General features: G+C 42.1%; 1 protein-coding gene across 9 annotated transcripts in view; it reads left to right on the forward strand.

Moving 5' to 3' along the window:
* Positions 1-22,037, forward strand: part of zzef1 (zinc finger, ZZ-type with EF hand domain 1) — a 315,777-nt gene that overhangs the window by 61,819 nt on the left and 231,921 nt on the right. For 6 of the 9 annotated variants that reach the window (XR_011340087.1, XM_069884994.1, XM_069884997.1 and 3 more), the window contains exons 8-14: positions 2,506-2,684; positions 8,712-8,813; positions 9,041-9,132; positions 9,638-9,786; positions 11,565-11,679; positions 15,835-16,041; positions 20,232-20,332. Coding sequence is in view for 8 of the 9 variants with exons in the window: in XM_069884994.1 (XP_069741095.1) it covers positions 2,506-2,684; positions 8,712-8,813; positions 9,041-9,132; positions 9,638-9,786; positions 11,565-11,679; positions 15,835-16,041; positions 20,232-20,332 (945 nt within the window). In the remaining variant the exon portion in view is untranslated. The remainder of the gene's footprint in view (positions 1-2,505; positions 2,685-8,711; positions 8,814-9,040; positions 9,133-9,637; positions 9,787-11,564; positions 11,680-15,834; positions 16,042-20,231; positions 20,333-22,037) is intronic. The other 3 variants (XM_069884996.1, XM_069885001.1, XM_069885000.1) reach the window with 1 other exon arrangement.

Raw genomic sequence — 22,037 nt, forward strand, 5'->3', positions numbered from 1 at the left:
AGACTGTGATTCTGGGAGGACATTTTCGGTGACACTAGGTATTAGTCTATTAAGGAGAATCTTAGCGAAGATTTTGCCTGCAATGGAGAGCAGCGTGATTCCCCTGTAGTTTGAGCAGTCTGATTTCTCGCCTTTGTTTTTGTACAGGGTGATGATGATGGCATCACGAAGGTCCCGAGGCAGCTTTCCTTGGTCCCAGCAGAGCATGAAAAACTCATGCAATTTGGTATGCAGAGCTTTGCTGCAGCCTTCCAGACCTCTGGGGGAATTCCATCCATACCTGCTGTTTTGCCACTTTTCAGTTGTTCAATTACCTTATATGTCTCTTCCCAGGCAAGAACCTCACCCAGCTCTAGACTCAAGGGTTGTTGAGGGAGCTGGAGCAGGGCGGATTCTTGGACTGAGTGGTTGGCACTGAAAAGGGATTGGAAGTGTTCTGACCATCGATTGAGGATGGAGATCTTTTCTCTGAGGAGGACTTCGCTGTCTGAGCTGCGCAGAGGGCTTTGGACTTGGGGTGAGGGGCCGTACACAGCCTTTAGAACCTCGTAAAAACCCCTGAAGTCGCCAATGTCCGCGCTGAGCTGGGTTCGTTTGGCGAGGCTAGTCCAGCATTCATTTTGGATCTCCCGGATTTGCGCTGAAGATGGCTGCATGCGAGACGGAAGGCTCGTTTTTTTCTCTGGCCAGGAAGGCTTTGCAAGGTGAGCCTGGTGGGCAGATCGCTTCTTTGCCAGCAGCTCCTGGATTTCCTGGTTGTTTTCCTCAAACCAGTCCTTGCTTTTCCTGGAGGAGAAGCCCAGTACCTCTTCAGTGGATTGCAGAATGGCCATTTTCAGCTGATCCCAGAGGATTTCAGGAGATGTGTCCATGAGGCAGTTTGCATCCTCGAGCTTTGCTTTGAGGTTTGCCTGGAAGTTTCCTCTCATTACGTCTGACTGCAAGTTTCCAACATTGAATCTCTTTCTGGGGGCTCCACTGTTCTTGAACTTTGGCTTGAAGTGAAGGTCGAGCTTGCAGCGAACAAGCTGGTGGTCAGTGTGGCATTCCGCGCTGGGCATGACCCTGGTGTGGAGCACATCTCGTTTGTCTCTTCCTCGCACCAGAACGTAGTCCAGGATTCATCCAGGTAGTCTTCAGGCTGTCTCTCTGCTGGAAAAGGGTGTTAGTATTGACAAGCCGCTGTTCTGCGCAGAGTTCCAACTGGAGGCGTCCGTTGTCATTGCTCTTGCTGATACCATGCTTGCCAAGGATTCCTGGCCAGGTTTCTGAGTCTTTGCTGACACGAGCGTTGAAGTCACCAAGGATGACAACCTTGTCGGCTGTAGGGGTGCGTTGGATGAGGTTGCGCAGATCAGTGTAGAACTTGTCCTTTTCTGCTGGTTCCGCCTGAAGGGTTGGAGCATAGACACTGATGAGAGTGATGCGTCGCCTGTTTTGAAGGGGGAGTAGCATGGACATGATCCGGTCAGAGTGGCCTGTCGGGAGGTTTTCGAGTTTGGAGGCAATGGATAGGCGTCGTTCAGCCTGAGGCTTGCCAGACCAGTAGAGTGTGTAGCCCGCGCCATATTCTTGGAGGCTGCCTTCATCTGCAAGGCGGACTTTGCTGAGAGCGGCTATGTCGATGTCGAGTCTGAGGAGTTCATGTGCGATGAGGGCAGACCGACGTTCAGGTCGGTGGCTGTCAGCAATGTCTAGCATGGTTCTGATGTTCCAGCATGCTAGCTTGAGTTTGTGTGCATCTTTTGAGGGGGAGGACGTGGACCTGTCCTCAGGCTTGCGCAAAGGAGCTTTTAGGTGGAGTGCAGTGTGCGCAGTACTGGCCCCACCCTTTACACCCATGGTTCGTGTGCCGTGGCCAAACAAGCTGGGATGTGGCAGTGAGGTCCTTGGGTCATAGGTTTTATATCGGAGTGACTTTCTCCTATGCAGGTTGCTTAACTGAGCTGAAGAGGCCTGCCTCCCTTTTAGGTCGAACCATTTCTGGAGATCTACAACCGCTGTCCATAGTTATGGAGTGGTGTTTAGTTAGACATTCCTCAAATGTATGCATCTTTATTTTTGCTACATACTGACCTCCTTTTACTTCAACAACCTGATTGGTAAAGATAATTTAGGCAGAAGGGCTAGTGTCCATGCTATATATAGAACTGGATCTGACTCCAGCCTCTTTATTCCACAGAATATCAATTCTATTTCCTAAACTCAATGTCAGTGCAGGATTTAAGAGTTTCTCACTGTGGAAAATTAATCCATCGTCATCAAATTAATTAGATCTCATTTACCTGTGCACATTTTTTAAAAGTAAACTCTAGCCCAAGTACAGCCGGATTATCCTGGTTTATCATGTTATATCTGTAGGTCGGTGAAAATTTGATGCAATTTTTTATTACTAGTTTAGTTGTAATTGGTCACATTGAGCAAGTTGAAGATGAGATGCGTACAAGGAGTTAACCCTCGGTCATGACCAATATTGTATTGAGATTGAGATGTGTTCCATTGCAGATGCTGTGCTGGTTCTCAGGCAGAATTGACCCTTTTGGCCTTTGCTTTGGCCAGAGGAAGTGTTGCAAAGGTAATGTCATCACTTTTGACCATCAGTGATCATCTCGATACAGATTATGAAGCTTTGCAGCTTCTTGCAGCAATGGCCTCTGTGCGACTAAACCAGCTTCATAAATATGGTAAGCGTTTGGCATGGTGGTAAACAGTATTCATCCAGTGAAGAAATGAGCAATAATAATCTGTTTTGCTAACTGATCAGTAGAGCTGCCACACTTCTCGCTCTCTACACATTAATCTTCTGCTATTTCACTTCCTGTGTGCTGCTGCCTCGTAGCTCCAGTGTCAGAGTAGATCCTAACCTCTGATGTTCGCATCTTGTCCCTCAGGCTGCAGGGGTGTCTTACCACATATTCCCATTTCCTCCCATGTCCCACCAGTGTCCCAGTTGGTCAGTTGCCTACTTTATATCATCTGTAGCATTTGCATGTAGGGAAAGGAGGAACCAAAAGGGAGTTGAAGGTCATTTGATAATTACAGGACTTCAGGGAAATGGGGCTAAGGTAGTGTTATGCTGGTTTGGGGGGTGGGGGGGTGGTCAGCATTGCCTGGATGGGTCAACTGGCTTGTTTCATGGAAAGTAAGTCAGTGTATTTGAAAGCAGTTCAACATGCTCTGAGGCTGCTTCCATGGTGGAATGCTTGGCTTACTGGCAGCTCCCTTGCCTTTGAGTCAGAAGGTTCACAGCTGTGAGCACAAAATCAAATAGCTGAAATACTCCTTAGGTCAGGCCGCATTTGTGGAGAGAGAAATAAAGTGTTAGTTCTGCTGCCATTTTTCTCTCAGGTGATGCTGCCTGACGTCCTGATTATTTCCAGTGCCTGCAGCAATTTTAATTTAGAGATACAGCATGGTAACTGACCCTTCCCTTCCGGCACCAGCCAAGTACACACGTGATCAGTTAACTTTCGAATCCCAGTACTCCTGGAGGTGTTTGAATGTGATGGCAAGCTGACGCCAGACTGTTGTGTGGGTGCAACTGTTCACACAGTCACTTCTAGACGTGGAAAATTTCTCTCAGTAACTTGCTCTCAGTGTACATTGCTTGGTCAAGTGTCTTTCTGCAGCTCTGTATTGCTATTGTAGTTCCTGCATTAAGATAAGAGTTTCTCAAATCTTCTGCTGGGTGAAGAGGCACCAGTTCTGCTTTTCTGCTATTAAAGTTCATTTGCAAAGACACATGAATGCTGTAATGTTCATGTGGAGGAACCTATTTGAGGCTGGGTCCAGTAAGATGTTACTGGATGATTTTGGAAATGCTTTAATGTTTATAATATTTTCCACTGAAGCTTTTCTGTAAGTTGAGAATTGTGGAAATTTAAATACTGAATAATGTTAAATGTTGGAATCCCCAGGTGTCTCCACTGTGGTAGCCAATACACTAACCTTAATTTTGTCTAAAATCTGGTTCTTGCATGCATCATAGAATTATGGGTTGGCTTAATAGACCTGTCCTAAACATAATGTAAGTATTAAATCTTGTAGAGAGCCAGTGTCATCCTTAATTTCCACTGACATTGTATCCAGCACACCCCCATAATGAGTTAGTGAGTAAGTGATGTTGAGAGCATTAACACTTTCTCTCTTTTATTATTATAATTTTTTTTATTTTTCACACTGAACCATATGAACCAAAGTACATACAACATTTCCCTCTTAAATATATACAGTGGCATTTTCTCTCCTTTTTTCCCCCCTACCTTCCCTCTCCCCACCAAAACCAATAAACATTCAACATTTACAATACAATAAAACCACTAAACAATGTCATCACACAATGAAAATAAACAAGAAAAATGTGTCATCTACTTTTACACACTGGATCAAATCATTTTGTTTTCTTATCATTTTAGTGGGTGGAGGTCTGAGGCAAGCCCTCTCTGTTATGTTCCATGTACAGCTCCCAAATTTGTTCAAATAATGTGACTTTATTTTTTTAATTATTTTTTTTCCCAATGGAATACATTTATTCATTTCTATGTACCATTGCTGTATTCTCAGGTGCTCTTCTGATTTCCAAGTTGACATTATACATTTTTTGCTACAGCTAAGGTTATCATAATAAATCTTTTTTGTGCTTCATCCAGTTTGAGGCCTAATTCTTTACTTCTTATATTACTTAGAAGATCTCTTGATTTTTTGGTATGTTGTTTTTTGTGATTTTATTTAATACCTGATTTAGATCTTCCCAAAACTTTTTTACTTTCTCACATGCGCAAATTGTATGACTGTTGTTCCTATTTCTCTTGGGGCGTGATATATAACCTGTGTAACCAATTATACTGTATCATGCGTAACCTTGTGTTTATTATATTCTTCATAGTTCCAGAACATAACTTTTCCCATGTTTCATTTTTTATCTTTATGTTTAAATCCCTTTCCCACTTTTGTGTTTACAGTTTATTTCATCATTTTCCTTCTCGCAGCTTGATGTACATGTTCGTTATAAATCTTTTTATTATCATTGTTTCTGTAATCACATATTCAAAGCTGCTTCCTTCTGGTAATCTCAGTCTGCTTCCCAATTTGTCCTTTAAGTAGGTTTTCAGTTGGTGGTATGCAAACATTGTACCATGAGTTATTCCATATTTGTACTTCATTTGTTCAAATGTTAATAAATTATTTCCCAAAAAACAATTTTCTATTCTTTTAATTCCTTTTCTCTCCCATTCTCTAAAGGAAAGGTTATCTATTGTAAAAGGGATTAGCTGATTTTGTGTCAATAATAATTTTGGTATTCAGTAATTTGTTTTTTTTCCTTTCTTAGTGAATCTTCTTCCATATATTGAGTAAATGATGCAATACTAGTGAGCTTTATATATCGTAGCAGCTTTTTATCCCACTTATAAAGTATATGTTCCGGCACCTTCGCCCCTATTTTATCTACCTCTATCTTAGTTCAATCTGGTTTTTCCCTTGTCTGATAAAAATCTGATAAATACCTTAATTGTGCTGCTCTATAATAATTTCTAAAGTTTGGTAACTGCAAACCACCTTGGTTGTACCTCTCTGTTAATTTATCTAACGCTATCCTCGGTTCCCCCCCCCCCCCCATAAAAATTTCCTTATTATTCTCTTTAGTTCATTAAAGAATTTCTCTGTTAAGGGAATTGGTAATGATTGAAATAAGTATTGTATCCTTGGGAAGACATTCATTTTAATGCAATTTACCCTCCCTATCAATGTTAGCGGTAATTCTTTCCAATGTTTTAAGTCTTTCCTGCAATTTCTTTGTTAGTGGCTGATAATTTAATTTGTACAAGTGGCTGAAATTATTATCTAACCTAATACCTAGGTATCAGATTGCTTGTGTTTGCCATTTAAATGGTGATTCTTTTTTAAACTCTGTATAATCCGCATTGTTCATTGGCATGACTTCACTTTTATTTGTGTTGATCTTGTACCCTGATATTTCTCTATATTCCTTCAATTTCTTATGTAGTTCTTTTATTGATATTTCTTGTTCTATGAGGTATACTATGATGTCATCTGCAAATAAACTGATTTTATACTCCTTCCCCTTTATTTTTATCCCTTTTATTTTCTGTTCTTATCAGTTCTGCCAATACTTCTATTGCTAAAGTGAACAGTGAGGGAGATAATGGACATCCCTGCCTAGTTGACCTACTTAATTTAAATTGGTCCGATACATTTCCATTTACTATTACCTTCGCCATTGGTCCATTATATAATGATTTAATCCAATTTATATATTTTTCTGGTAGATTGAATCTCTGTAATACTTTGAATAAATAATTCCATTCTACCCTGCCAAAGGCTTTTTCTGCATCTAAAGCAATAGCCACTGTTGGGTTCTTATTTCCTTGAACTGCATGAATTAGATTAATAAATTTACAGACATTATTTGCTGTTCGTCTTTTCTTAATAAATCCAGTTTGATCTTGTTTTACTATTTTTGGTACACAGTTGGCCAATCTGTTTGCTAATAATTTTGCTGTTATCTTATAATCTGAATTAAGTAGAGATATTGGTCTATATGATGCTGGTGTTAGTCGATCCTTCCCCGTCTTTGGTATTACTATAATTATTACTGTCTTACATGAATCTGGCAAATTTTGTGTTTCTTCTATCTGGTTTATTACTTCCAGGAGAGGAGGAATTAATAACTCTTTAAATGTTTTATAGAATTTTATTGGGAATCCATTCTCTCCAGGCGTTTTATTGTTTGGCAGCTTTTTTAATAAACATTTTCTCTCTTGAATCAGCTTGGGACAAGCACAGAATTCCTAAACCATGACTATCGTGGAATGTAAAGAGGCTGAGAAACTCAGCTGGTCACGTAGCATCTACAGGAAGCAAAGGGATATGGCCTTCGTCCGGGTAATGCTTCCTATGGATGCTGCGTGGCCTGCTTAATTTCTAAAGCACTTTTGTGGTCTATACTGCCATCATAGTGGTTGCAGACTTCACTGTTTAACATTAACCGTATAACCATATAACCGTTTACGGAGCGGACGGCCCTTCAAGTCCACACCGATTCAATAGAACAACTCCACTAGCTCAACCCTCCTGTTCTCCGCCCATAACCCTCTAACCCCCTCACCTCCATGAACACATCCAACCTTCTCTTAAATGACAGAAGGGACTTTGCCGCAATTATCTCATTCGGAAGATCATTCCATTCTGCCACCATTCGCTGAGTAAAAAAGACACCTCTAATATTTCTCCTAAAGTTTTGCCCCTTTACCCTTAACTCATGCCCTCTTGTTCCAACCTCCCATACCCTCAGGGGAAAGAGTCTATTTATGTCTAGTTTATCTATTCCTTTCATAATTTTAAAGACCTCTATCAAGTCCCCTCTCAGTCATCCACGTTCCAGTGAATAAAGTCCCAGTCTCCTTAATCTCTCCCTGTAATCCAGATGCTGTACAGAACTATTCTTAATCCAAGCATTTGGAATTTGAACCTAAATGCCTATTATGTTTACTATTGTGCAAATGAGTCTGTTGAGTGCAGCCTGCCCATTTTTCTGGCTCTGCCCTCTTTTCCTCATGGAGGGTTTCAGCTCGAAATGTCGACTGTCTGTCGTCTTTCATGAATGCTGCCTCACCCGTCCAGTTCCTTCAGCACGTTGTGTGTTGCATCTTAGGGATGTCCCTTTGCACCAAAGTGCATTGGATGTGAATACTCGGAACCCAGTCTAAGTGTTGGGATGTCATGATGATAGCCTGGCTTTGAAATCCTGTCTTGGTTTGGATTTGTGTGAAATCTCATGATTAGAAGCAAAGTGAGATAATCCTTTCTTGGAATTGTCCAGCCGGAGCTTATCATGTCACAGTTTTGGCACTTCACGGGGCTATATCTATGAGGCACCTCTGCTATAAACCTTTGAGAAAATTGATCAAAATAATCTAGGCTATTTCACTCTTCAGATGGGACATCCCAAGGATCTGTCTGTTATCAATTCCACAGCATTATTTTGATTCCTTGTCAATTTATCCTGTACCCAACATGACTAAAACATAAATAGAAATGTGATAATTAGACAAGCCTGCTTTGTGTAAATCTGTTCCTTTACTTGAAGTGTTTATGGCCATTAAAATACTTCTAAATGTATGAAAGAGGCTGTCACGGTCATATTCTTACCTCGTCGGGAGGAGGAGAGTGAGAGCGTCAGAATCACCCATGTGGCGGTGACCTAATGAGATGGTCAGAGTTTAACTGGGTAGTGTTTGGGGAGTTGAGGAACGCAATGTGTCTAGAAAGTCATCTTCACAGTGTATTCGTTGTTGGTTTGTAAGTTGTGGTAAATCAGTGCTGTTACAAGGCTATACAAATGGACCTATCCTTTTAAATTTAGACATACAGCACAGTAACAGGCCATTTTGGCCCACGAGCCTGTGCCACCCAATTGACCTCCAACCCCTGGTTCATTTTTGAACAGTGGGAGGAAACCAGACCCCCCGGGGAAAACCCACACAGACACTGGGAGAATGTACAAACTCCTCACAGATAGCACAAGATTCGAACCCTGGTCCTGATCGCTGGCACTGTAAAGGCGTTGTGCTAACCATGCCACCTGAAGATTTTGTGGTCTCATGAATTCCTTTGCAGTCTCTGAGGATGTAGTTGTGTTTTCTGTCTTGTGTTGGCTCATTAAAGATTTGGTGCCTCAATTCTTTTTACAGGGAAACCACTTCAGTTGACTGTGGAGGCCTGTGATGCCAAAGAAGGAAAAGAAAAGGGATTTGGGCCCACTGCTGTGCTCTACGAGTCACTGCTGGGAGACGGTAAATATTGTGAACGTAGTTCCTTATGTGGATAGGGGTGGGGAGAAGGAAAGTGGGGTTATGATGTGGCAGTTTTTCCAGGAATGGGGATGCAGTTTGGGGATTCTTCCCAATTGAGGATGGTTTATGTTTGTTGGCTGTTTGGTGTTTTGGACTGGGAGCTGGGGTGATAATTGGTCCTTAAATCTGAGAATCAGCTGATTTATGTTTCCCTTGATCTACTGTAGGATTTTTGTCTGAGGCAGGCCACACGCGAGCCAGCTTCATTCTGTCAACGAGAAATAAATTAGCCATCCAGGTGACTCAGATAAGAGTTAAGGTGAGTGCCTAACCATGGCGACAGGTAGCACTTGCTCTTGCTGATGAATCCGTGCTTCTCTTGCCTTTGGTTATGATTGGTGGCCGTTCTCACTGTGCCCCAGTCTATCCAGGTTCTGTGGCATGTTGTGTTCAAAGTTCTACATTCACCATCCCCATCATCCTCTTGAATTCCTCCAGCTCTGCTGTCCCCTGCATTGCGAACTTTCCTTGGCCAGTTTTGATAAGATAATTTTCTTAACTTCTCTAAATCCTTTGTTTCAATCAACTCACCACCTCTTTGTTGCTATTCCCTCTCCTTCCTTATCCAGCCCTTCCTTTCCCATCTGTCTCCTCCCTTTCCCCTCCCCAATCTTTCTCTCCTTCCTGATTGCTTGCTCTCTCCCTTGTGCTCTCTCACATCCACCTTTGTTATGGAGTGTCTGTTGAGTTCAATGTTAAAAGCATGATTCTGTGCGCGGGCCTTCTGGTTGACTGTGGCATTCTGCGGATTATTTCCTATCCAGGTTCACAATGGTGCTAAAGGAGCAAAATGTGGCTTGGTGTTTGCTTATAACGATGATTCCGAAACCTTTGATGCAGAGAAACATTTCAAGAGGTTTGAAAAGTATAATAAATGGAAGCTACCTGAGTTGCGACAATTTGTGAAGGAAAGGTGAGGCATTAACTTTGCATCTGAGTATGAATGTTGGAATTTATTACTTAATGATTTTACCGGCACAAACTAAAGTTTGGACTCCAGGTAAATTGTCAAACAGTCTTCACTAGGTTAAAATGATCAACTATCATTTTTGAATTCATGCCCTCTATATTTGTAATGTTTTGTAATCTGTACTATGAAATTATAATGCTGTTTGAGCCGCTTGGTTTTCATAGCTTCTGGTGTAAATAAAAGTAATTTAAAGATTTTATTGGCAATGGAACAATCTATATTCATCAACAGTTGGTACCATTGGTGGGAAGCTCTAATTTTCTAAGAGCCAGAAGCTCTTGAGAAATGCTGGCAGTCATAGTGGGGCTTGGGGTGCTTCAACAGATTGGGCCAATCCTGAATTTTGCTACCTAAGTATTGCTGGGGAATTTCTGGGTATTTTCTACTGTTGGGCTCTATGCAATTCAACAGCATAGCCTTTACAATGGAAAGTAGGCTCAGACCTGACACAAAGACATCAGATCAGTTCACTTGGGATGAAGAGGAAAGGATGCAAATAGGACAAAAGTTTGATATATTAAAAAAACCCCAGCTTGTCAACTTGTTCATGTTTAAATTACTTTTAATGTATTCATTTATATTTTTAAAATGTTTAATATTTTCTTCAGAAAATTCAGAAATTCAGAAATAAAGCCCACAATAACTGACTGCCAGCAAAATTTGGGGATGTGCCATACATGGCTGTCCGTATGGCTGGGGCTCATTCTAGAAAATTCTTCGCATTGGGTAAAGAAAATCTGCAGGTGCAGGGGTCAAGTGAGATGAACAAAATGTGCTGGAGAAACTCAGCAGGTCACGCATTATCTATAGGAAGCAAAAGGTAACCAACGTGGACTGGCTTTAGCTTCCTGTGGATGCTTCGTGAACCTGCTGAGTTTCTGCAGCACTTTTATGCTTTGCACTGGATACTGGCATCTGCAGACTTTTTTTACCCAATTCCAAGAGAAATTTGTAAATGCACTGTAGGGTAACGAAAGTTGAGTTTCACGTTGAATATATTTTAATTATTACAGAGGTGGTTGGACCACTTGCCTCAATTCGTTCCTGCCCCAGCCAGTGTCAACTTGCTTTGATTAGGTTGTCTTGGCAGGAACTGGTCCATTATCAGCTACATCCCAAAGTTGCAGCCTATTCAACTTCACTGCTGTAAACTGTTTGCTATATTCCTTGACTTGTTCCTAACATTTTACCAAGATGGGATACAACTCTTAGCTCTTGTTTCTCTCATTAGCCATGCAATCTTTTTCTTGCAAGAATAAATAAAACTGGAGGCTTGCTTAGTTTCCAGAATTTTAGGTGAATTGACCCGAAATGTCAGTTGGCATTTTAATTTTTTTTAATGAGAAGTTATTATTTTAATTATTAATTAAATCTCTATTGGTGTCTGATTATTGTTTTTAAAAGTTTGCTCTTATTGAAGGTTATTGTGAACGTAGCAGTTAGTGCAACGCTGTTACAGCGCCAGCGACCAGTGTTCGAATCCCACGCTGACCGTAAGGAATTTGTCTGTTCTCCCTGAGCCTGCGTGGGTTTTCCCCGAGGTTTCCTTCCCTCCTTCCAAAAAATGTTCGGGGTTGTAGGTTATTGGGGATATTTTCGTGGCACAGACTTGTGGGTTGGAAGAGTGTGCTGCGTATCTAAATTAAATAAATTAAATACATTAAAAATGAACTGTGAACATGACTTTTAATTCCGTTACTGATGTTTTTTCAATTCCCCAGTAGAAACCGCGAACGGAGTGTTGACTTGGATGGAGATGATCCTGTAGGTTGGTTTGAACTGGAAGAGGAATGGAATGAGACTGAAGTGAAATTACAGAATTGCCGAATCAGCCAGGTAAGAAGCTTCAAGGCCATCACTTCCACCTGCTTTGCTGCATTCAGGGACGTATTGATTGCTCATCTCTAATTGCGCTTGAGTAGGTGTGTTGGTGATCTCCACCAGAGACCACTGCAGTCCCTCTGATAAGCTGCTCCCACAGTGAGAGCTCCTGGATTTAGACCCAGCAATGGCAAGCATCAAACATTACAGCACAGTATAGGCCCTTCAGCCCACAATGTGGTGCCGACCTATGTAAAGCTACTCCACAACAATCTAATTTTTCCCTACTTCACATCCATAGCCCTCATTTTCTTATATCCATGTGCCTGTCTAAGAGTCTTGGGGTGTGCCTGTGCGGGTGATCAGTGAGGAGGAGACATTGTTTCCAATTTGTACTGACTGTGGTCTTCCGATGTGAAAGACAAAGATGTATATGGTGGTGGGATCATGTTGTAGGTGCCAAAAATGGTGGAGAATAATGTGTTGTATATGGTGGGATGGTAGATGCGGACAAGCTGGCCTTGAGGTGTCTCAGGTAGAGGGGGTCAAGGCCAGGTTTGAGGGAAATAGAGATGTGAGTAAGGTCTGAGTTGATGTCAGTTTTCTGACGAAGGAGGGATCTCAGATGTTCTGGAATGGAAGGCCTCATCTGAGGAGTCAGAGAAATTGAGAAAAAAGAGTTCTTGCAGGAGACAGGATTGTAAGAGGTGCAGTCACAATCTTCTCCATGGATTGGCACCTTGTCATGGTGGAGAAGCTTGTGTGGGCGGTCTCAGGAGTAATGCCATCTGGAGCTGCCCTCCTGGTAGGGCCACCCATGGCAGTAAGGTTGAGGGTGAGGTCTCTGACAAAGAACAGTCCAACCAAATCCTCAACAGTGGAACAGACGGGCGAAATTACTCTGAACTCAACAGCTGTGAAGGCTGGAAAAAATCCATCAGCTCCAATTGTCGTAGTTTCCATGCCATTGGAACTAGTTGGTTGATTTGTGAAGTATCGTGTGCTTCTTGAAGTGCAACATCAAGTACACGTTAAACAAATACACACATGGGTGTCTTCGCTTGATGGGCAGCAGAATGAAGGCCACCACCTTCTACCGCAAGGGATAGTCATGACTGAGTCATGGTAACCATGCGAGTTAGTAAATATGCAAAAATTGCTGGAGAAACTATTTTGAGTATTTACTACAATCTGTAGACTTTCTTGTTTCAATCCAACTGTGGGGGTTGATAGGTTTATAAATAAGTCTACAGATGGTTTGTCTTACAAGATGGAGACAGAGAGACTGTGAAAGAGGACAGAGTTCCCACAGATTGTCCAAGTGAGTTTGAGGGCAGAGTGGAAGTTGGCAGCAAAGTGGATGCATTTGACGAGCAGGAGGCAGCATCAATGTGGTAAAACACAGAATTCTGTGGACACTGTGGTTGGAGTAAAAACACAAAATGGTGGAGAGACTCAGCAGGTCCATGTCCTTTATGTGGCAAAGGCAGGAACATAACTGACGGTTCGGGCTTGAGCCTTTCATCAAAGAATGAGAAAATACCAATGAGAGTCAGAATAAAAGAGTGGGAGTGGGAGAAGAGTGGTAGGGCTGGAGATGATAGGTGGAGAGGGGAGGGAGTGGACAGCAGTGATTGGGGGAGGGGGTGGAAAGGCGGGTCTTTTGTGCAGGTGAAAGAACTGGAAAGGCAGGACATGGGTGAAGGGGAAGAAAAGGCAGCAGGTTTAATGGAAAGAGTGAAGTCAATGTTCATGCCATCTGGCTGGAGGGGGCCCAGACAGAAAATAAGGTGTTGTTTCTCCAATCTCCGGGTGGTCAGGGTGGGACAGTACAGAAGGCCATGGACAGACATGTGAGCGTGGGAGTATGCCACTGGGAGGTGTGAGAGATGAGAAAATTGATCTAAAATTATGAACATGGAAGAAACTAAAATTCATCAGTTAATGGCTGTAACCAGTACAAACAAGGATGAGCTTGGGGATTAGGATGCAGGAAAGCAGAGTCAGCACGATTAACATAAGAATCTTCTTTGTGACAAGAGCCACCATAAGACTAAGAAAAGGAATGGTAAGGTACAATAGAATGTAGGAAGTTGAGGTAGTCCTAGCCCTAGATAGAAGTACCAAGTCCTACATATCTAATTAGCTAACCTTACACAGATTTATACATATTAAATTAGCCAACCCTAGATAGGATGAGTCAACTCTGCATACCAAGAGACTGTAGCCCGAGAATCAGGAAGGTGTGAATAAGGACAATGACATGATGGGACACCCACAGGATACCCCCTGGTCCTCCAAGTGAACTGAAACTGCACGTAGGCAGGAAGGATTGCCTATGCCAAACCCATCCAGGGGGCAGAAGAATGTAAGGGGGAGGGCACTCTGATACTGAAATTGACTGTATAAAAGTTGGGTGAGCCCCAGTATGTGTGTGTATTCCCAGGGTAAGGGGAAGCACCCAACTTTGCATTGTTGTAAAATGTTCTTTGTTCTCAATTTTTGTCTCGAGCAATTTCTTTAAAGGTACTTCAATTTCTAACAGAGGTCTCTGTGGTTCCGAACGGAGAGGAGGTCCTGAGCAAAACGATCTCCCAGTATTCTCCCAGGGCTTTCTTGTTAAGCAGCACTTCACCTGTACACCCAGAGGACTTAATTACTGCATCCAGTGCTTCCTTTGTGGCATTTTCTACATCGGAGAGACCAGTCGCAGACTGGGAGATCGCTTCACTCAGCACCTCCTCTCTGTCCGCAACCACAGCGACTTCCCAGTGGCTAACCGTTTCAATTCTGGGTCACACTCCCGCACTCTCATGTCTGTCCATGGCCTTATGTACTGTCCCACCCTGACCACCCGCAGATTGGAGGAACAACACCTTATTTTCTGCCTGGACCTCCTCCAGCAACGTGGCATGAACATCGACTTCACTGCTTTCCATTAAATCTGCTGCCTTTTCTTCCCATCTTTCCAGTTCTTTCACCCACACAGCCCTTCCAACCCCCTCCCCCATCGTTGCTATCCCTCCATCCTTTCTCCATCTATCGTCTCCTGCCCTGCCACCCCCCTGCCCCTCTCACTCTTATTTTGATGTGGCATTTTCTCATACTTTGATGAAGGACTCAAGCCTTTGTTACATAAAGGACACTGTTTGACCTGCTGAGTTTCTCCAGCATTATGTGTTTTTACTACAGACAGCATCAATGTGGTCATTAATGTAGTGGAAGAAGAGTTGAGAAGTTTTGCCTGTTTAAGCCTGTTGCATGGATTGCTCCATATCTCCATTGAACTAATAGACACAATCAGTTGCATGCGAGTCCCCATGGCTGTCCCTTTGACTTGGAGACAGTGTGATGAGCCATTGGACATTGGAGTGTTCTCACTTTACCCATTGACCTCGATGTCATTAAAGCTCTCTGATGTCGCACTTGATCAAATGGAGCTTGATGCATTTCTATCTTACCACTCTTAATTCAGCTGTTTGGTCTGTGGCTTGCTGAGGTTTGGATATCAGTGGCTTTGGTTAAAGCCAAACTGAAGCTGGACTTACAAATATTGAGAGGCAAGAAATAATCCAGAAATGCTGTAAATATTATCTTGGTTTTATTTTGGCTTCACCTTCCTCTGAGATTAATTACAATTGGGTGGCAAAACAGTTTAATTTCACAAATTCCTTGGATTGTTTAAGATGGGTGTGGAGTTATGGTGAGTGAATGAAGTTTTGTTACAGGACCTGTTATTCCAGCAGGTGGCACCAGTGTATTAGTTATTTCCTCACAGCCCAATTGTATTTGCTCTCAGTGGTTTTATGGGTCATTTATTTGAATGTTTGAGACGCTGCTGTTTGACTTCTATATTAGGTAAATTGGAATTAAAATTTGAATTGATACTGGGAGGGCCTGCACAAAGAAATGCTTTAAGGAATGTGACTGTTCTTTGTACCCTTTCTATTAGATCGACAACATTGTACTGATGATCCAAGCAAGATACCAGTAAATGTAATCTGTATGAATAAATTGGACGCTTATTTTGCATTCAACAGTACTTGATGATTTTTGTGAATGTGAATGTGGATGGATTTAGTTAAACATTTGGGTAACGTAATCTATGACCATTATGCCATGGCAGCTGTGCATTGGGACCATGACTGTTTTCTTGATGTTTCTGCTTAGTATTTGATGGTGAAGTTCCTCTGTCCCCGGCAAGAAGATGAGAACAACGTGCGTATCGGCATCAAGCATCTATCCATCTGTGGCTACCTGAGACCGCCCAATCAAGAGTGTGTCTCTTTCTCTGATGCAGCACCAAACGGCTTGGTCACTGGACAGACCCTTGTGTTGAAGACACTCTATTTTATTCAGCAACTGGCACAGGATGCGGTACGTTCAGACAGAGTTCTTGCAAAGTATACATAAAATATAAAAGGATGCCAGACTTAAAGCTTCCCTTTCAATTTTTTTCATGTCTCATCCAAGAAATAGACCAAGGCCCAATGTCAGAAGTAACAGCATAGCTTTTCATTTTAAGAGTTGTTAAAGTGGACCTGACAAATGAACGCAAATATGTTTACAAATTTCATCGAACTTTATTGTTGTTTTGCAAAGCGTAAGGACTCTGTTGCAGCAAGGAGCACTGCCACAAGCAGCTCGTGTCACCACAGGGGAATTTGCTGTGTGTCTCACAAGTTGCATATTTATACAAACTTCCATCTTTCCAGAATATTCAAACAGACTTTCACAATCCTTTTTCCATACATGTTTCTTAGGACTAGTGTTGCGAGCCCAAAGGACCCCAAAACCCAGCAGCAATAGATATTCACCAAGACAAATGGTTACTTCAACAAAAGTTGCTTTTAATTATCTTTAAACATGAAAATAGGATCAAACTTTATCTTATCACTATTGACTTATTTAACCTAACTTGATTCTAATTCTAAGCGTGTGTATGTAATGTGTGTGTAAGTTTAGAAAAGTTCTTTGATTCACAGTCCAACCTCATTTCTCATTCTTTCAAGTTTACGGGTTGCAGGCAATTCTTATACTGAGCGCAGAATTTAACATTTATGAAGTTCATCAGGCTTTGGTGCTTGAAAGGTAAATGGTTAAAGCTCAGGAAGGTTCTTGTCAGTTTTCAGAGAGAGAATTGTTGATCGCTGGACACCCACAACTGATTCCTTTTTAATCAGCCACTTCAGTGTCTTACTGAAGAAACCTGCCCCCTCAGGGTTCTCTAGATGATAACCTATTTCTTTCAAGTCACCACAGAGTTCCTTTTTGTTTCTCTTATTTCAAGTGAAACATTAGGCAGCCAGTCCTCTCCTCTTGCCTGAACCACAAGGGCTTTGACCAGGCTGAACCAAGCATTCACAACCTGTCTTCCAAATGGGGTTTGCCACAAGCTTGCCAGTTTGCCCTGTTCCAGTCCCAGCTGCTGGTGCTGACTGCAAAACTGCAGAACTCTCCCTCTCAGAGAAAAAAACCTGTTTTACTCTCTCTCCTTGCAAAACCACATGACCCTCTTAGAACAGCAGGTTCCATTCCAGACAATATGTGGCTCCGACAAGTTCTTTCATCTGTTGCCTTTATATAAAAAACAATCCATCAGTGATGTCTCTTGGGCACTCTCCAAAGCTTTTGCAAAGGCTCTAGCATGAGTTCCAGTATTTTAAATTAGATCTGTTTTAAAGTGTTTGTATATGACCTACTCTAACAAACCTTTCCCGATTTATCTCCCAAAAACATATCTATATACAACACAAACACAACATAATCTGTCGCTTACCCAGTGGTTAACAGTCTTTTATTGTCTTTGCCAAATAAGGGGTTGTTCTTCACAATCAGCACAGGGGAATTTGCTGAATCATCAACACAGACAATGAAATGCACTTTGCTTCTCTACTCTTATCAGTATTGTAAGACATTGTCATTCCCTCCTTTTGGTGTTCCATGGTAAATTATTACTGAATACTAGTGAGCTGGCAAAAAGCAAAGCAAAGTAGCATAGAAGTGTTATCTCAAGAAGAATGGCTAATAAAATGATAAATCCCTTTTCAAACCAGTGTAACCAATGTGTATCAGGTCTTGCTTGCATTCTCAGAGCAACCTCAGATCCCCAGTCCTTCCCTGTCACTGGTATCATTTAGCAAATCTCTCCAATGACATTGTCACACACCTGCTGGAAGGTCTGCATCAGCTGGAGCTGACCATCAAGGTTCAACTTTTTTCTTTGCTTTCAGAGCCCCAGTCTTTGTTTATTTTTTCTAAAACCCCAGCAGCAAAATATTCCATAGTGAAAATCTAAAATGAACACCAAGTACAGTGCTTAAGTGCCCTTGAAGGTCAGATGGCATCAATCGAGAGGGCAACATGGTTAATGAATTAGGTCCTCTAAGCTGTTGGAAAGGTGATTGGTCTAAAATATCAGCCTCTATCAGGCCAAATCCCATTTGATCTCTTGAGCATTTCCAGACAATGACAACGTTATCATTAAGCCCTTGTTGCTCAGTGCTGAACTATGCACGGGGAAATGTTTATAACTGGCAGTGTGGCAAATGTCCGGTCCAACTTACAAGCTACAATCTTCGGAGGCTGATGTTGAAATTGATTTTTAAGGATATTAACCATAATATATTGGGGCATTATATATTGAATATATAATGAATGTGTCAGCTTCAAAAAGGGGCACCAAAACATATTTGAAAAATATGTTATATAATATATTATATTAAAACATATTATATAATGAATGATTGAAATTTTTGAATTTTTAAAATTATTGAAAACCAAGTAAGAATATTAAAATATTTAATATTCTGTAATGTATTTTGGGGAGGCTACTTGTATCTAATTTTGAAATGAAAGTTTTGAATAAGGTCTGTTGTTCTGTTCAAAGGATGTTTTGAATAAACCTTAATGTTAAAATAATGTTTTGAATAAACCTTAATGTTAAAGTGATCAAAGGTAATTTAGAAAGCTTTCCTCGGTTCAGGCTAAGTTGGGTTGGCATCACTAGTCTGCATGCATTCCTCATGGAAGTATCAAATGCAGTCCTAAGCGAGCTCTGTTTCTTCAGAGGAATGAACTTGTCTGTGAGGTAAACAGTCAGGGTATTCTGTAACCAAGGCTGGTATCCAAACAAGGTAACACTGAATCACCTGGTTGCTATGAGTTGCCCAAGCGCATCAGTTAAGTGCATGTAGTATCTGATGGATAGTGGGTGCATTGTTCAGGTCATCCCAAACAAGGATAGGTTGTGTTTACAGTGTTGTTATTCTCCAGATTTTGTGTAAACTTAGTTTGTTGGGACTATGTAGTTCTGATTATCTTTTATATTTTGACATAATTGCAGCCAAGTGAAAGGGTAATCAAATTGCAGTCGAGCACATTGAAGGCAATGGAATTGAGTAATGGAGCTTCATCCAGTATCCCAATGATTTGTCATCTGCCTTGCTGTATGTCCTTTCAGGTTGCTGGTACCCTGGTTCCTTAAAGCACACTTTAAACTCACTTGGTTTACTGCAAAAGTTATTACACCATTGTTCTAATATCTTAAACAAGAAGCAAATTAAAAGTGTGGCTGTATTCAAATCAGAATTTGGAATCAGAATTTATTAGCACAAGCATGTCACAAAATTTGTTTTGCGGCAGCATCACTGGTGCAAATATTGCTATCAATTATTTAAAAAAAATAAATTAGTGCAAAGGAAGAGAAAGTGAGGTAGTGTCTGTGGGTCATTGTCTGTTCAGAAGTCTGATTTCGGAGGGAAGAAGTCTTCAGACTCCTGTACCTCCTTCCTGATGATGGTAGCAGAGTGAAGTGGGCATGGCCTGGGAAGTGGGGGTCATTGAGGATAGAACTGGTTTCTTAAGACGTGGCCTTAGATGTAGATGTCATCGATGATGCCCATGGTGGCGCTGACAGAGTTTACAACTCTTGTAGTCTTTTCTTGACCTGTGTATTGCCACCCCCAAACCAGACAGTGATGCAACCAGTCAGAATGTTCTCCATGGTACCACTGTAGAAAAGTGCAAAGGTCTTTAGTGACATACCAAATATTGAAGTATAGCAGGTGGCGAGCCTTCTTCATGATTGCATTGACATGGAGGCCCAGGATAGATCTTCAGAGAAGTTGACACCCAGGAATTTGAAATTCTTGACCCTTTCCACTGCTAACCCCTCAATGAGGACTGGTTTATACTTTCCTGATTTCCAGCTCCTGAAGTCCACAGTTTTGCTAATGTTGAGAGCAAAGTTTTTGTGACATCGTTCAACCAGCTGATCTATCTCCCTCCTGTATTCATCCTCACTGCCGTCTGCGATTCTCTCGATGACCATGGTGTCATTGGCAAATTTGTAGATCACACCCACACAGTTGTGGGTGTAGAATGAGTAGAGCAGTGGGCTAAGCACAAATCCTTGAGGTGTACCTGTCATGACGATCAGTGAGGTAATTCATAGAACATCCAGAAAGCTTGCCAATTCTACATGACCTTGTTTCAATTTGAATCTAGTTTAAATAGATCATGTTCTACAAAAGCTTATGCATTAAATATTCTTTCTCTACTCTTAGGCAGAACTTAAGGAGCGGAAGTTAAAACAGAAACCTTACCTGGACTTTTCAGATCTTAACTTAAGACTGTTCTGGAACTTCTACAAAAAATTCAGAGAAAAGTAAGCGTTTTTAAAAAATTCTCCTAACTTGGCTTTTCCTGGAGACAGCGATCCATGTTGGCATAGATATTTGGTTGATGTTACACGTGCATCAAAGCCAGTTCACCGGGAGATCAGGATGTAGCTGGGGGTGGGGGGGGGCGGTGGGCCATAGCCGTGCTGCAAGACAGCTTGAAGACCACTGTCTGGAACTGTTTCAGGGAGGTGGCCACCTATAATGGTCATGTAAACATAGAGGAGTACATGAGCTCATTGACTGGCTGCATCAGTAAGTGCATTGAGGATGTCACCAAGGTCAGATACTTAACAACCAAGGATAGCCAGAAGCCATGATTGGATGCAGAGGTCAGGGTCCTTCTCAGAGCTCGTGATGCTGCCTTCAGGACAGGTAGGATGGCACTAAGATCAGCCAGGGCCGAATTCTGTGCAATCCCAAGGGAAAACGGGTATGCACAGAAGATCCACAGGCACGAGGTGCATGTGGTAAGGGATCAAGATTATAACGGATCACAAGATAACCTTGCGAGTCAAGACAACGACATCTTCCTTTGGACTAACTGAACATTTTCTGCAGATGGTTCGATGAGTAGAACAGGATGGCACCAAAGAAAGCTCCAACTCCCCCAATGAATATGCCCTTTGTGTAGCTGTGATCAAGATGAGGAAATCAGTGTCCAAGGTGAACCCACACAAGGCAATGGGACCAGACAACATATCTGGTTGGGTACTGAGGGACTGTGCTCCAACTGATAGAGGTCTGCACAGACATCTTAAACACTTCACTGCAGCAGTCCATTGTCCCTAAGGATTTCCGGTGCCAAAGAGGACCACAATAATAGGCCTCAGTGACCACCACCCTGTGGCACTGACCTCCACTATTATGAAATGCTTCGAGTGTCTGATGCTGGAACGTATCAAAGCACAGCTCCTAGGGATGCTGGACTCATTTCAATTTGCCGACAGACAGAACCGTTCCACTGATGAATTACCAAGATATTCACAGATATCTTCAATATCTCACTTCAGGCATCAATCCTACTGATACCCAAGAAGAGTGCAGTAACCTGCCTTAACAACTATTGACCAGTAGCACTTACATCAACAGCGATGAAGTGTTTTGAAATACTGGTGATGAAGCATATTAGCTCCTGTCTGAGCGGTGATATGGATCCATTCCAGTTTGCCCGTTATAGAAACAGGTCTACGGCAGATGCCACCTCACTGGCTCTACACAAAGCCCTGTAACACCTGGACAGTAAACATACATACATCAGGATGCTCTTTATCGACTACAGTTTGGCATTTAACACCATCATCCCCTCAAAACTAATCAGCCAACTCCAAGACCTGGGACTCAACACCCCACCATGTAATTGGATCATGGATTTCCTCGTCTCCAGACCATAATCCATGAGGAATGGTAAGAAGTTCTCCTCCACAATCTCCATCTGTACCGCACCGCAGAGCTGTGTTTTTAGCCCCCTGCTCTACTCACTTTACACCTATGACTGTGTAGCTTGGTACGACAATAGCACAATCAAATTTGCCGACGATACCACGGTTAGTGGGTTGTATAAAGGATGAGTCAGCCTACAGGATGGAGATTGAAAACTTGGCTGAATGGTGCACCAACAACACCTTCCACTTAATGTCACCAAAACTAAGGAGCTGATTGTTGACTTCAGGAAAGGAAAGCCAGAGGTAT

This window comes from Narcine bancroftii, chromosome 6, assembly GCF_036971445.1.
Source record: "Narcine bancroftii isolate sNarBan1 chromosome 6, sNarBan1.hap1, whole genome shotgun sequence".
Lineage (NCBI taxonomy): Eukaryota > Metazoa > Chordata > Chondrichthyes > Torpediniformes > Narcinidae > Narcine > Narcine bancroftii.